This window comes from Lacerta agilis, chromosome 9 (assembly GCF_009819535.1).
Source record: "Lacerta agilis isolate rLacAgi1 chromosome 9, rLacAgi1.pri, whole genome shotgun sequence".
Classification (NCBI taxonomy): domain Eukaryota; kingdom Metazoa; phylum Chordata; class Lepidosauria; order Squamata; family Lacertidae; genus Lacerta; species Lacerta agilis.
Window position 1 is genome coordinate 54,188,875 of NC_046320.1, and position 15,590 is coordinate 54,204,464.

Here is a 15,590-nt window from a genome sequence, read left to right on the forward strand (position 1 = left end):
TGTAAACTTTTATAGGATTTTATTATTTTCTATTAAGACAAAAGAGAAAACATAGCATAAACACCAACATTAACAATACAAAAATACAATACATAAACACTACACAAAAACACAATCGAACAATTACAATAAAAAGAAACATATACAAACCTTTAAACTAACACTTATCCTCTTACTTTTCTTGGTACTATCTTCTCTATTTTAGGGGACTTCCCCCATTCCCTCCACTGTCTTCAAAATCATATATATCTTCTAGGTAGCTTTGTATCTTGTTCTGTTCACATTTGCTTAATTTTTAATGTGCTTTACTTTACTTAATCATATACCTAATCGCATATAAATCTTAACTTAAACACCAAATCTTAGCATATTTTCTAACAAATAAATCTTTCACACAAAAATATCTTCCTAACAGTTTTATCTAACATAAACCTACTAAAGCCGCTAGTCTATTTAATTCTGCTCAAATATTCAATTTTACTGATTTAACTAAATAGTCTTTAAATTTCTTCCAGTCCCGTGACACCTTCTCCTCCCTCTGGTCTCGGATTCTGGCGGTCAGTTCTGCGAGTTCCATATACTCCATCATCTTCATCTGCCATTCTTCCACCGTTGGTATCTCTTCGCCTTTCCATGTTCTTGCCAATAGAATTCTAGCTGCTGTTGTGGCATACATAAAAAACACTCTATCCTGACTGGGTATCTCTTCATTGGTTATGCTCAGAAGGAATGCCTCTGGTTTCTTACAAAAGGTAACTTTCATTACCTTCTTAAGTTCGTTATAAATCTTATCCCAGAAAGCATTTACCGCTGGGCACAACCACCACATATGAAAAAAGGTACCTTTCGCATGTTTACATTTCCAACATACATCTGACATTTTGGTATTCATCCTAGCTATCTTAACTGGTGTCAAATACCATCTGTAAACCATTTTCATTATATTTTCTCTTAAACTATGACAAGCAGTGAATTTGATGCCTTTTTGCCACAATCTCTCCCAGTCATCCATCATAATATTATGTCCTACATCTTTCGCCCAATCTATCATTGACGATTTAACCAGTTCATCTTTCGTATGCCACTCTAGCAGAAGATTATACATTTTGGAAAGGTTCTTAAAGTTCGATTCTATCAGTTCTGTTTCCAGTTTTGATTTTTCTACTTGAAAACCAACTTTTTTGTCCATTTTGAATGTTTCGTATATCTGATGATAGTGCAGCCAGTCGGGGACCTGACTTTTCACTTGGTCGTAGCTTTTTAGCTTAAAAGAGTCCCCTTCCTGCTGCAATATGTCCATATATCTTAACCAGTTTGCAGACATGTTCGGTCTCTTATAGGCTTTGGCCTCCACTGGAGAAATCCATCTAGGGGTCTTTCTCTCTAACAAGTCTTTATATCTAGTCCAAACCTGATACAAGGATTTTCTAACTATATGAGACTTAAAAGTTCTGTGGATCTTAACCTTGTCATACCAAAGGTATGCATGCCAGCCAAACATATTATCATGTCCTTCCAAGTCCAATACATCAACATTGTCTAGTTTAAACCAATCCTTTAGCCAGCAAAAGGCCGCTGCTTCAAAATAAAGTCTTAAGTCCGGCAGGGCAAAGCCTCCTCTCTCTTTAGAGTCTGTTAGGATCTTAAACTTGATTCTTGGCTTTTTGCCCTGCCATATAAACTTTGATAAGTCCTTTTGCCATTTCTTGAAGCAATCCAGTTTATCCAAAATTGGTATGGCTTGGAATAAAAACAGCATCCTTGGTAGGACATTCATTTTTATCACGGCAATTCTTCCCATTAACGACAGTTTCAATCTTGTCCATATCTCCATATCTTTCTTTATTTCCGTCCACAGTTTTTCGTAATTGTCCTTGTACAGGTTCAAATTCTTGGTTGTGAGATTGATACCTAGATATTTTACTGTTTTAACAAAATTAAGGCCAGTGCCTTCCTGTATTCTTTGGATTTGTTCTGCACTCAAATTTTTTCCTAAAACTTTGGTTTTCTGCTTATTTAATTTGAAACCAGCTACAAGTCCAAATTGTTCAATTATTTCCAGGGCTCTGGGGACACTGCTTTCCGGATCCTGCAGGGATAACATCAGATCGTCTGCGAAGGCGCGTAGTTTGTATTCTTTCTCTCCCACACGAATTCCTTTTATCTGTTTGTCCTTTCGTATCATATTTAGGAGGACTTCCAGGACCGTAATAAAAAGTAAAGGGGAGATAGGGCACCCTTGTCTTGTTCCCTTTTCAACTTCAAACTCCTCCGATATCACACTGTTTACTATTACTTTAGCTCTTTGTTCTGTGTAGATGGCCTTAATGCCATTCAAGAATTTTTCTCCAACTCCCATCCTTTCCAAATTCTTTTTCATAAATGTCCAAGAAACTTTATCAAATGCTTTCTCTGCATCAACAAACAGTAGTGCCGCATCTGTGTTTATATTTCTCTCCAGTTTTTCTAAAATATCCACAATAATTCTTGTATTATTACTAATTTGTCTTCCTGGCAAGAAACCTGCTTGGTCTCTATGTATATAGTCTTTCAACACTCTTTTCAGCCTTGTAGCCAATACATTTGCAAAAATTTTATAATCCACATTCAAAAGGGATATTGGGCGGTAATTTTTCATTTGAGTCTTATCAGTGTCTGGTTTTGGAATCAGTGTGATAAAGGCTTCTTTCCACGTCTCTGGTGCCCTATCTCCTTCTAATATTTTGTTGCAAACTTCTCTTAGCGGCTGCGATAGCCAGTCTTTCAATGTCTTATAGTATTTTGCTGTTAATCCATCCGGTCCTGGAGCCTTCCCTAGTTGCATGTTGTTTATTGCGTCTTCTATCTCCTGTGTCGATATTGGGTGGTTGAGAGTAGCTAGTTTTTCCTCTGGGACTTTTTGCAATCCATTCTTTTCCAGAAATCGGTCTATTTCTGCTTCATCTATCTTCTCCTCCTTGTACAGTTGCTTGTAGAACCTTTGAAAACACCATCTGATTTCCTCCGGTTTCTCCACATTTTTTCCATTTACTACCAAAGTATTGATGACATTTACCTTTTGTCTTTTCTTCAATTGCCAAGCTAGTAGTTTTCCACACTTATTGGCCGATTCAAATGTTCTTTGTTTCATCATTCTCACTTTCCATTCAATGTCCTGATTCATTATATTGGCATATTGGGATTGCAAGTATTTGATTTCTTTTTGGATTTTGACACATCTGGGGTGTCCTCTTAATTCTTTTTCCTTTTCTTTGATTGATTTCAACAATCTCTCTATTTCTGCATTTTGTTGTCTCTTCCTTTTTGCTTTTTCACTAATGAGAAATCCCCTCATTACAGCTTTACTTGCATCCCAGGCAATTCTTTTCTCCACTTCGGAGCTCCAATTTATCTGGAAGTATTCTTTCATCTTTTTCGCCGCTCTTTCTACTAGCTTGGTGTCTCTCATCAAAGCGTCATCCATTCTCCATCTAAAAGAATCCTTGGAAATCATTTTTAGATTTAACTGTACCGGATTGTGATCTGAAAGAGTTTTAGGACCAATTTCTGCCTTTTGTATTTTTGGAGCCAATTCGTTCGAAATCCAAATATAATCTATCCTCGACCATGACTGCTGGGATTCGCTGAAATAAGTTGCCTCTGTGTCTGTTGGGTTTTTTAACCTCCAAGAATCCACCAAATTCAAATTATCCACCATTTCGAAAAAGGTCTTTGGGAGTTTCCCATCATTCGTTAATTTAGTTCTTTGAGATCTGTCCATTAATGTGGAAACTGCACCATTAAAGTCTCCAAGGCAAATTAATTTGTAATCCAAATAGTCCAACAGCAGATCATGTATTTTCTTATAAAAAATTGACTTTCCATCATTTGGTGCATAAAGTCCCAGAATCAAAAGTTTTTCGCCTTGTATATTGATTTCAATTGCGATGTATCTCCCTTCTTCATCTTTAAATAGCTGTCTTGGGCTGTATTTCTCCTTTGCATATATCACTACTCCTCTCTTCTTGACCTTATCCGATGATATGAACTCTTGGCCTAATTTTTTATTCTGTAGTAATCTTCTATGACGTCGGGCTATGTGGGTTTCCTGTAAACATATTATATCCAAATTCTTCTTTTCTATACTATAAAACACTCTGCGTCTCTTTGGTCTCTGATTCAATCCCCGGACATTCCATGTCATTAACTTGAGCGCCATTTTCCTTTCTTTAGTCTTCTCCTCCAGTTGCTTCTCCTTTCTTATCTTTCTCTGATTCCTGGCTTGGACTTGGTAGACTTGGTAGTCCCGGCGGTGGTGGAAATACCTCTGGGAACCTGTAAAGTTGTGCTGGGTCGAGTGGTGTGCCTTTGAATTGTTCCAGATGCTTGTCCAAAAACTTTTGCTTCTCCGCCAAGGATCTTATTCTTATCTTTTTTCCTTCGAACGTGAATGCCAGGCCTTCTGGAAATTCCCAACTGAAGGGGATTTTTCTTTTTCTAAGCTCAGTTGCCAAGTCGTTGTAAGGAATTCTTTTGTCCAGGAAAAATCTGGGGATATCCTTATAAAAAATTACTTTGTTCTGCTCTACCACCAGGTTGTTTCTATAATGCAAGTCCAGAAAAAAGTCCCTATCGTGTCGGTCGTGACACACAATCAAACAGTCACTAACTGTTTTGTTACTTTTCTTTCCTCTGGAACCTCTTGGGCCAAATCTGAAGGCCTTCACTATGCGCGCTGAGACGTTAACTTCTTCTACCTCCCAAAATCCTGAGAATAAATTCACAATATAGGCTTTTAGGTCTTCCCCTTCCAGTTCTGGAAGACCCCTCAAGCGGATGTTGCCCTCTCTCTGATGTAGTTGCAGAAAAGCGAGAGACTCTTCAACAGTTCTCTGTCGTGTTCCAATATTCTCTATCTGCTCCAAATCTAAATTATCCAATTTTTCTTCCACCTTTTTTATTGTAAACTAATATGGAAAGGTAGAGAACTGAAGATTTGAAACCTGAGGGATTGTGAGAAACTGTAATTCACATATTTACCCATCCCTACTCAGAAAAGAGGTTGTCATTAGGCTCCCATTCTTATTGCTCCAGAAATCGCTTACAACTGTATAACCCTGGCAAGTAAATCATTCCTTATTGCCAAATTCAGTGAATGCTCACATTGCACAATTATTCTGATATGCAAGGAGGAGGAAATCCTGGCATGTGAAAGAGTTGTAGGTGATGGAGAAACTAGGTAGGAATCTTACTCCCTGACAATTAGCACTGGGATATTCGTGTCATGTGAATTTCCTTTTCCTTTCAGAGAGACAAGAAAACGGAACTGAACAGTAAGTTGTTTTCCTTTCCTCCCATCCTATGCTAATATAAAGGTGCCTTATGGAAGCAGTCCCTTGAAGGCAGCAAGAGCCAGGATGGTACCCTCCACACCCATCAGTCCCAGCCAGCATAATGAGAGTTGCAGCCTCGCGTTGGCTACCTCTGCTATAACGGTCCAGGTTTTGAAAATAACTAGGCCACTCTGCCACTAGAAGCAGTTCAGCTATTTTGCATTTCCTGTCCCTGCAACCCAGTCGTGCATGTTCTTCAAAATCAGAAGAACCCCACTGTGACACTGGCTTTCTGACAGTTTCTTTTGAGATACAAATTTGGCCTTATCAAGAAGGTCTTGACATCTCTACAGTACATGGTCAGGGTCATTCCCATAAATAAATAAATAAATGAGAGAGAGACAAGAGATCTGCAGAAGTCCGTTCACAAAAATAGACACTCTGACACGGCCCTTCTTGATCTGCGTGCATTGCCTCTTCATATTTGTCACTGCGTGAGAACAAAACACACCTGATGTCTGCACAGATTTATGCAGCTCTATCAGCGTGTCTCCTATATTCAGTAGCTATTGGCCTCGGTAATAACCAGTGTGGGCTTGTTTGGGAGATAAAACTTCAGAATGAGGGCAGCTGAGAAGATTGATTTCTATCACTCCCCTGACAACACAGAGCCAGGCAACATCTTTCTTCCATAACTGATTCATAGAATCATGGAGTTGGAAGAGATCTTGATTTGTTGTTGTTGTTTAGTCTTGTCCGACTCTTTGTGACCCCATGGACCAGAGCACGCCAGGCACTCCTGTCTTCCACTGCCTCCTGCAGTTTGGTCAAACTTATGTTAGTAGCTTCGAAAACACTGTCCAACCATCTCGTCCTCTGTCGTCCCCTTCTCCTTGTGCCCTCCTTCTTTCCCAACATCAGGGTCTTTTCCAGGGAGTCTTCTCTTCTCATGAGGTGGCCAAAGTACTGGAGCCTCAGCTTCAGGATCTGTCCTTCCAGTGAGCACTCAGGGCTGATTTCCTTCAGAATGGATAGGTTTGACCTTCTTGCAGTCCATGGGACTCTCAAGAGTCTCCTCCAGCACCATAATTCAAAAGCATCAATTCTTCAGCGATCAACCTTCTTTATGGTCCAGCTCTCACTTCCAACAACAGATAGTGTCAGCTAATTCTCACTTTGACCCCTGTGTGAATCCTCCTCCCTACTGAGAGTTCTAGAAGGCTAAGGAGGAGGAAGTTGACAGCCAGGACCTCACCCACCACCTCACCCTCCCCACCCTCCCTTTCTCCCTCTCAGTAAGCAGCAGTAACTCTGCTGCCAGGAGGTCATGTGAGTGCCACCCTCACAGTCTGCTACAGCTGCCTCAGGACCACTGCTTGGAATGGGAGTAAGTAAGAGGGGAGGCAGAAGGGCATATTTAACTTATTGGGACAGTGTCCCATTTGCCCTAACAGATATGCCTTTGCTGTTAATTCTGCCAGAAAGTCTTTCCTCACATTAATACAAAATCCTCTTTCTTATAATTTGAATGGCTTTCATGTTGTAAATGTATTTGGCAGACAGAGTCCCAGGTAGCTTACTATCGTCAATACACACTTAAATTCTGTAACAGCGGTGGCTGTTCCCAGTTCTCAAATGGCCCATACCTTGTCCATCCTTGTTTATATTCTGTTTTTTTATTTAAAAAAATCAATTATGTGCAGAAAGAAGTTGCCTTTTCCTTTATTAAGTCCTTTATTTGCTGATTCAGGTGGACTTCCTGGAGAGGTTTGGCATATTCCTCTGCTGCTGACCTAAATACCAAACTATACAACAATAAAATTCTTGACATCTTTTTTCGGCTCACTGTTACCTCTGGAAGATCTTCAGTGCAGTAACGGTCCCCAATGACAATTCCCCCCCCCCCAAACAGTATTTTCCAAATAGTATTATGAATTTAGTCCATTTGGCTATTCTTTCAGACAGAGTTGGTTTTTCCAAAACTCCACTGTCCCTATCTGGTTACAGTAACTTAAGAGAGTATTCACCTTGAAAATGCATTGATACAGAAACTGTTTCCTTCACAAGAGGTACTTCTAGACTCTTGCTATTTGGGGGCAGTATTCAACCGTAGTTTGGCAGATTAAGGTTGCACAATTAAAGTTGATTCCATGCTCTTGAGCAACAAATCTATCCCCCTCCCCCCCCCCATGGACTTTTTTCTGATAAGGAAAAATACACTGAAAAACGTGAGATAACTATTGTTCGATGCAACATCCAGCTCTCTGTCCCAGAAGGTGCAGGTGTCCTCTGTGGCCAGGAGTTTCTTTTACCAGCTTCAGTTGGTAAGACAGTCCTGGCCATTCCTGCATTGGAATAACTTGACCACAGCCATCCAATATTTATGTACTGCCATCCAATATTTATGTACTGCTTGGATTGGCTAAATTCAATCCTCTTCTAGAAATGTACTCTTTTCCCCCTCATGATTTAAATGTCTCCAAATGCCTTCAACATCTCCCAACAGAGCCCCATCGGATAAAGAGAATGTGAAGCTTATTTCTGTGAAGACAACTTCTCCAGAAAGTGGTAAGTCATAATTGCTCATTGCTGCCTATACTGGGAACTAGTAAAGGGTGGGTTTCTTAAAAATTGGTTAAGTTTAAAGGAAACATCTTTTTTTTTCTTTTACCATTCCTATTAGACTTCATAGTTGGCCTGGGCATGAAAAGAGTGTACCCCTGTGGCACTCGGCGCAGAGACCCATGTGACTCAAATTTGCATTAAAATTGCATATTCTAAATTATGTGTATAAGTGCCTCTGCTGGGTGAATAGAGTCTCACCCAGTAAGTTTCTCAAAAGCTACAGAATGGGGCAAGAGGTTTGGAGCCCATCTCAAAAAAACTGAAGCTCAGCCCACAGCACATCCTCAACATGCCCAGTACACCTCTGAGGCTCCCCATTACAGGAGAAGAGCAGTCATACTTTTCTCTGTTTACTTACAGTTACAATCCCTTCCCTCTATGGCTGGCCCTACCAGACTCAGAGTGAGTCTGCTGCCTCAGGTGGGCAGATGCTGTGGGAGGGGGCGCCATCTTGCCCTTTTCCTGAGGCAATAAAATATCTTGGGTCAGTGTCGGAATACACTGCGTGGATCCGTTAAAAGATCCGCGGTTAATTGTTTATTTTAATGGTTATTGAGAACTACTTTTAGTATCCTTACGCGTAAAAGCGAATGTGAAAGTAAGAATGAACAGTCGGTTTGCCAATAAGATTAATCCGCTTTTAATTTGTAGTCCCGGTAATGTTTCAAAGTTATCAATGAACGTTAACCCTGCTTCCCGCCTTTTTGGAGGGCAGCAACAGTGGTTTTATTGGTTGGGGTGTCGATCGTGATGTCACATCTGTTCCTAAATAAAAGGCTGAGGCTCCCCGCTTAGGCACATTCATTTACGTTTTTGTTTAGTTGGATTTCAGTTAGGTCAAGTTTAGTTTAAGGGTTTTGGGAGCGGGCTGGATGGGCTGGATGGGTTTTTTCCTTTAGTTAAGGTTTAGTTTGCGGAAGATATTTCGGTGAGATTTTAGTTAGGCTTTTAGGTTTTAGCCTAGGGCTAGATTTGCGGAAGATATTCGGAAACCAATTAGGTATGTGTCAGGAGTGAGCCAGCAGTAAATCATGCCATGCAAATTGGAGTTAACTCTTTATGAGCAAAAACACGACCTGCACAGGAGTGTTAGGCCTCATAAGCAAAACAAGTCATATTCAGTAGGTCATGCCCCCATGAAGCAGTTGCTAAGACTGAAGGTCCCTGTCTCCCCACAGCTGTCTAAGTCCCTTCCTCGCTAGGATTTTTTCCAAGCAATCAGAGACTGTGTCTGTGCATCACCCACCTCCACCCTTTTCATGGCACTCCTGGTTCTGGGAGACAAGGGAAGTAGAGACACCTGTGACTCTTCACCAACCTGATTCATCTCTGCCTCTTGGCCTCTCTCCTCCCATCCTCCTTCTTCAGCTTCTGCCTCTGATTCTGGATTTCTTTCTGCCACAGACTTTCCCAGCTCACTAAACCCTGTTGCCTCCTCAGCTTCCAACACATGCTCCGAGTCTTCTCACCTCTTTGTTGTCCCACCAGCACTCCTCAGGCTTCTTCCCTTGGGGGTTCTCCAGCTGGTTCCTCCTACCATTCCTCTGTGTCCAACCAGTATTATTATTATTATTATTATTATTATTTATTTAATAATTATTTTATTATTTGTACCCCGCCCATCTGGCTGGGTCTCCCCAGCCACTCTGGGCGGCTTCCATCAAATATTAAAATACAAGAAAGTATACCTGTGGTTCCCAGGGACTCACTCATCCCTGCACTGACCAGACCCACACCTGAGCTCCAGCAAGATGGTCCCTTCAGACCAGACCCTAAGATTGATTATCCCACTGAAAAATCCCTAATAAAGCCTCCCCAAAATTCTAGGGCTCGGTGGAACGCAGTTCAAAAAACACTACTATAGAGTCATCAAAGTATTCCTCTTAGCCTTGGTGATGTCTAACTTGCAGCAACAGGAGAATCACACTGACAGATTCTTTTTTTTTTAGGAAATTGGGAATGAGCTTCTAATGCCTCTGGGAGCTTCTGAATCTTCCACCTTGGCTCTGAGTCCTCTTTTTGCAGAGCAAAAGCTTGATAAACTCGTTACTGAACAATGTTGTATGCATACTATATTTGGAAGAGAACTGAGTCATAACCACTCGAGAAACATTATTTTTTCCCCACTTCCCTCTCACACTCCAGCTAATTTGATTCATATTTAATACACTTTGCAGCTGAATTTTCAGAAGTTTAATACCTTTTCAGCTCACACACATTTCCATAAGTATAAAATCCACTTTTGCCTTTCAGGTCCTGTAGAATGTTCAGGTTTTTGGTTTTTTTCAGGAAAAGGGCTTGAAAGTAGAGGTTCTTCTCCCTCTAAATCCTCCTTGGATATTCCTTTTTCATATGTGTAATAACATTCACCTTTATCTGTGTCTTCTGAAGGAGCGAGGCTAATTTCTTGAGATCTGTACACAACCCAGGTCAAAGCAGTTCAATAACAGCAGGAAATGCACAGAAAGATGGGCAACTGCCCAAAAGGTACAGCTCAGTTCTGTGTCGAAGTGTAGATATAACACATAACCATGGTTTAAGAAAACTTAACTATGGTTATGAGTTATCTCTGCTCTGGTTCACACAGTCGCTGCTTGACTCAGGATGCGAATGAAATTCGATTCAGTTCTCATGCAAAGGTGATCATTACATCCACCTTTTCCAAAGCAAAGCATGAACCAAAACACAACCATGCTCTGAAATTCACACTTCTCTGAATTTGGCAGTGCTATTCTCCCACCAAGTAATATACTAGGGTAAATAAGCACAACAACATGCATGCATTTGTGTATACAGAACACACAAATATTAGGAGAAATTGTTTTGCAAAATATATTAGGCAAAATTGCATATTAGGAGAAATTAGCGTAAAAAATGAAGGTGAATTTTCGTGACGACTTAAAAAAAACCACTGACGTAGAAATGTGGAGAACTGAACTTCAGATTCAGATTAGAAGTATTAGAAATGAAGAGAAAAATTACAGATTCACCCGTCCCTATTCTTGGCATAAGATAACATAGGCTATTGACCCCGTCAGTCATCTTTGAGTGGTGGCACATCTAGTACCTGCTTTATATTCAAGACAGTGAATTAACTGTGCATTTTCCCCTGAACCAAAACACAACCCATCCTCTCTCTTTTTTCCTTGATCTGGGGGATGGGGAGAACTCTTGCAGGTCTGCATTAAGAGCCCTGCCAGAAAGCTCCATAAAACCTTGTTAATACACCAGATATGTTACCAATATCTGTGTGGGGCCTGAATTCCTTAACTGTGATTCAAGAAACAGTGCAATGTCTTTGTAAACATAATAAGCACCCCACTGGATCAGGACAAAGGCCTATCTAGGCCAGCATTCTGTTTTCACTATGGCCAACCAGATGGGTCTACAAGCAGGATGTCAGCACAATAACACTTTCCTGCTCATGATCTGTAGCCTCTGGTATTCTGTATGCTGATGGTACTAAGCAGATTTGGTTTTCACCTAATATAGTTTAATAAGATTTCGTATTATGCTTTACATCTCTGGTATATATCTACTCCCCGTTAACATTTATTTTCCTTCTGGGCCAGGAATGTCCAGTTTCTTGACTCTTTCCTCATATGACTTGCCTTTAGGCATGTCATTACCTTTGGAGCCCTTCAAACCAATGTGAGTACTCCCATTGGTTACAAGATTTCAAACAAGGTCAATGCATTTGACTGTGTAGTTAGAAATTTGGTCTAAATTGATGCCATGAAGGTTGGGCTTAAGTTACTTCCAGAAGACACTTATCATGGCGGTGGAATATATATGTGTAGAGCTACATCAAGGGAAGCCAAGGTGGTAAGACCTCCAGATGCAGTGGACTACAACTCCCATCAGCCCCAGCTAGCATCACAAACTATACAGGATGATGGAAGTTGTAGTCCAAAACATACCTCTGAGCTGTGGTGGAATATACCTATACTTGGGAAAATATTGACCTTCGCCCCCCACCCCTTTTTAGTACTACTGTACAAATGAGTAGCAGAACTCATTTCTAATTATGCCTCTATATGCAATGCAGACATACTAGATTAAAATGTGGGCCACATTTCTCTGGATAACTCTCATTTCTGTGGCTCCCCTCCACTGACTGCAATGGCCCATGGCTAATACAGCAAACTCTGGTGTGATTACGCCTTTGTGCCCAATTAATTGACATGTACTTCCTATTTCTTAGGCGATCAGGCTTCTCAAGGGAAGAATAGAACTCGGCAGCAGAATGATTCGTCTTCTTCACACCTTGGCAACAAACGGGTATGTTCAAGACCTTCCATTTGCTAAACATGGCCTTGATATTTCTTCTTTTCAGTGCTAATCAAATGTTTTCCGTTTGGAAAGGCAGAGATCCCTTTTCTTAGATAAACCTTCAAAAGGTTTGGAGCAAATTCTGCTATGGGTTCCTGAACTACGATGGCAAGGTGGATATGGTGCTGTTTGGAGCTTTGGAGCATCAGGGTTTGCAAGCCCTGGAGAGAGAAAATGGAAGGTTGTTTGTGGAAGTTTTAGGTAGAAGCTGGGCAGAATTGAACTTGGGCCTCATAAGACACTGCATAAAGGTAACATGGCACCTCCCAGCTGTATCATGAAGCAGAATACTTCATCAGCTGAGACCATCAAACAATGAGTTTCTTCACTCCCACTGGCAATGGCATGGGTGTGAATCACAGGTGGAGGAATTCAAAGTGTGATGACCCACCCAACTTATGCAACGAATTTCTTGCAGTACAGCCAGGAGGTAGAAAACTTGCCACCAGTATACAGTTTGTCATGGTGTAGGTCAGGGGTGTCCAACCGGTCGACCGTGATCAACAGGTTGATCCCCCGATGATCACTGTTGATCTTGGTTGATCGCAGGATCCCTATTGATCGGTGGAAGAGAAAAACAATGGAGTGAAAGCCCCGCCCCCTGTGCTCTGTTCCTGTTGCATCTAATGGGCAGTCTTCAATCGTCTGTTGCTGATGAGTTTGCATACGGAAGTAGTCGTTACTGCTGCGTCGTGGTTTAACTTTGGCTCCCCCCACCAAAAAAAGAGGTCAAGAACTTTGGCCTCTCCCCCATCCATGGGTAGATCACTTCCAGTATTTTTATACTGGGAGTAGATCACAGTCTCTTGGGAGTTGGACGTGCCTGGTGTAGGTAATGTCTCAACTGGTTCTTAGGTTGTGGTTAGGAAGGACTTGGCTTCTACATTCACTTGTCCTAGATGTTAAGATAAGATAGAGTGGTGGGAATTTACATCTCTGCAAAGTACTGCCCATGTCTCCAAATGAACCAACTCCATGTGAGAATTTGAGCTTTATAACTGCAGCTTGATACCACGGGGCTCGTTTTGTTTTAGCACCCTAAAAGCAGCCTAGCTGACCTTCCTTTTATGAATCCAGAATATAAGTCTAGTTTTTCAGCACATTTTTTGTGCTGGAAAAGCTGCCCTCGGCTTATACTCGAGTGAGGCAGGCAGTGGGGTCGGCGAGAAAGAAGCCCTTTCTCTCCACTCGTGCCGCTGCCACCCGCTCACCCCAGTCAACCATTCCTTAAGAAGCATACAAGAACAGCGGTTCTTTACTCTCCCCAGGCAGCTTATTCCATTCCTGAACTGCTCACATAAATGCAAACTTTAGACCCCAGAAGACAGAAAGCCTATCAGTTAAGGAAGTATTAAAACCCCACAGGTGCTCACTTTCCCTGGATCCTGCTTAAACAGGACAGGATCCCAGCCTTCTCTGTATAACACAAGGGAACATTGTGCTGTGGGTTAAACCATAGAGCCCTAGGGCTTGCCGATCAGAAGAATGGCGGTTCGAAACCCCGCAACAGGGTGAGCTCCACAGCGGCAAAGGAGGAAGAGGAAGGAGCAGCCCAAAGGGCTGCTTTTGGGCTGCTCGTTCCTCCTCCTCCTCCACAGCAGCAAAGGTGAACCGGCTTATACTCGAGTCAATAAGCTTTCCCAGGTTTTTGTAGGGAAACTAGGTGCCTCGGCTTATATTCGGGTCGGCTTATACTCGAGTATATACGGTAATATTTCTGGAATAAATAACCCTGTGTAACATTGCTGTGTTTCAGGTGTGAAGATATCCTGTTCCATGAATTCCTCCTGGAAGGAGCCACTCACCAAAGCAGACATTCCAATGGAACAGTGTGGATTCATGGCGTCTCCACATCTACAGACAGAATGTGCACACTTACTTCATAATAGTTTTATCTACACATTGCCACTTTCCCCCCTTATATGCCTGCTGTTTTTATATTTTTTATAGTGGCTCTGTTAACTGGTGTATAGTACATATTTATTGATTTCCCTGTATGTAAAAGCACTGAAATGTTCACATTTTATAATACTAATGTCAAATTGATATTTGACTGTTGGTGAAAAATTCTGTATATATAAAAAATGTTCTGCCTGTAAAGGGGGGGGAGTTAATATGTTTTCTTTTACTTCCAGTTGTTGTTTTTTTTAAATAGTCATACCACAGACACTGGACCACATGGAGGGCTTTGTGTAGACAGAACTGCACACTGGTGTCCCAACTTTCCATCCATAAAAGGAAGGAGTTTGTGGAATGGAGCTCCCAGTGGTTGGGGGACTCTTGAGAAAGCTGTGTGATCAGGGGCAGAGTACCACATATGGAGTGGGTGTTTGTAGGGGAGAATTCCCCCCTGCTTTATTTGAACTGTTCTTCAAGCACATATCTAATTCTTCAGATAATGAACTGCTTCACATATCACATAAACCGGAGTTTAAAAACAAGCCATGGTTTATTGTGAACTAGCAACATGCCGGGTACACGCTACTCCAAAGTTTCCACGACACTCCTCTCCCACTGCTGCTATGCTGTGGATGAAGCAGGCCAAATTCTGCCTTATCATGTCATCCATACCTGTACTCATGGTTAGTTTCCCCTCAAACAAACCATGAGTGGTAACCAAGGTTCATTCGTGGCTTACCACTCATAGTTTGTTTGGAGGAAACAAAGTATGAGCTCAGGTTTTGATAACATGACAAGCCAGGCTATGGCTTGATTTATCTGTGGCATGGCGGCAGCAGGAGTGGGGAAGAACTTCCGCAGGGAAAGAGCATGCTGCCTCATCACATGAAACCACTGTTTACAGTATTTTAAACTATGGCACAATGCAGGATTGGAGATCCTGCGGCCATCAATATGTTGCTGGACCACAACTCCCATCATCCTTCATTGTTGGCCATGGTGGCTGCAGTGGCTGAGGTTGATGGAAGTTGGAGCCCAACGACAACTTGAGGGTTACAGTTACCTCAGTCCAAGTTTTACATGATTTGTCAGCTGGGCCAATATCACAAATGGTTCCAGTTCCTTCGATAAAGCTTTTCAAAGCTCGAGCTCATTAAAACTTAATTGTTCTCAGTGACTGATGAGAGATTGACATCCCTTGCTATTTGATCGACTGAAAATGCCACAGGCCAGTCTTTGGATCTCAGCAATGCTGAGCTTCATTTTCCAAGGGCAAAGGTGGAAAAATGACCTTTTGAACTAATAGACCAAGGCACGCTGGATTCTAAAGCTGTGTTATCCTTTAAAATTACAAAGTTTCTGTAAGCTTGGGGGTAATACATTAATTTTATTTACTTATATATGGCAGGAACAAAAAAAAGA

At 41.5% G+C, this 15,590-nt stretch overlaps 1 protein-coding gene across 2 annotated transcripts in view; it reads left to right on the plus strand.

The window, feature by feature from the left end:
* EMCN (endomucin) overlaps positions 1-14,374 on the plus strand; it is a 33,551-nt gene extending 19,177 nt beyond the window's left edge. Inside the window, exons 8-12 of one of the 2 annotated variants that reach the window (XM_033160744.1) lie at positions 5,288-5,312; positions 7,819-7,880; positions 11,510-11,588; positions 12,142-12,218; positions 14,026-14,374. In XM_033160744.1, the coding sequence (XP_033016635.1) occupies positions 5,288-5,312; positions 7,819-7,880; positions 11,510-11,588; positions 12,142-12,169 (194 nt within the window). In that variant the 3' untranslated portion in view covers positions 12,170-12,218; positions 14,026-14,374. The remainder of the gene's footprint in view (positions 1-5,287; positions 5,313-7,818; positions 7,881-11,509; positions 11,589-12,141; positions 12,219-14,025) is intronic. The other variant, XM_033160745.1, reaches the window with a different exon arrangement.
* The last annotated feature ends 1,216 nt before the right edge of the window (positions 14,375-15,590 follow it).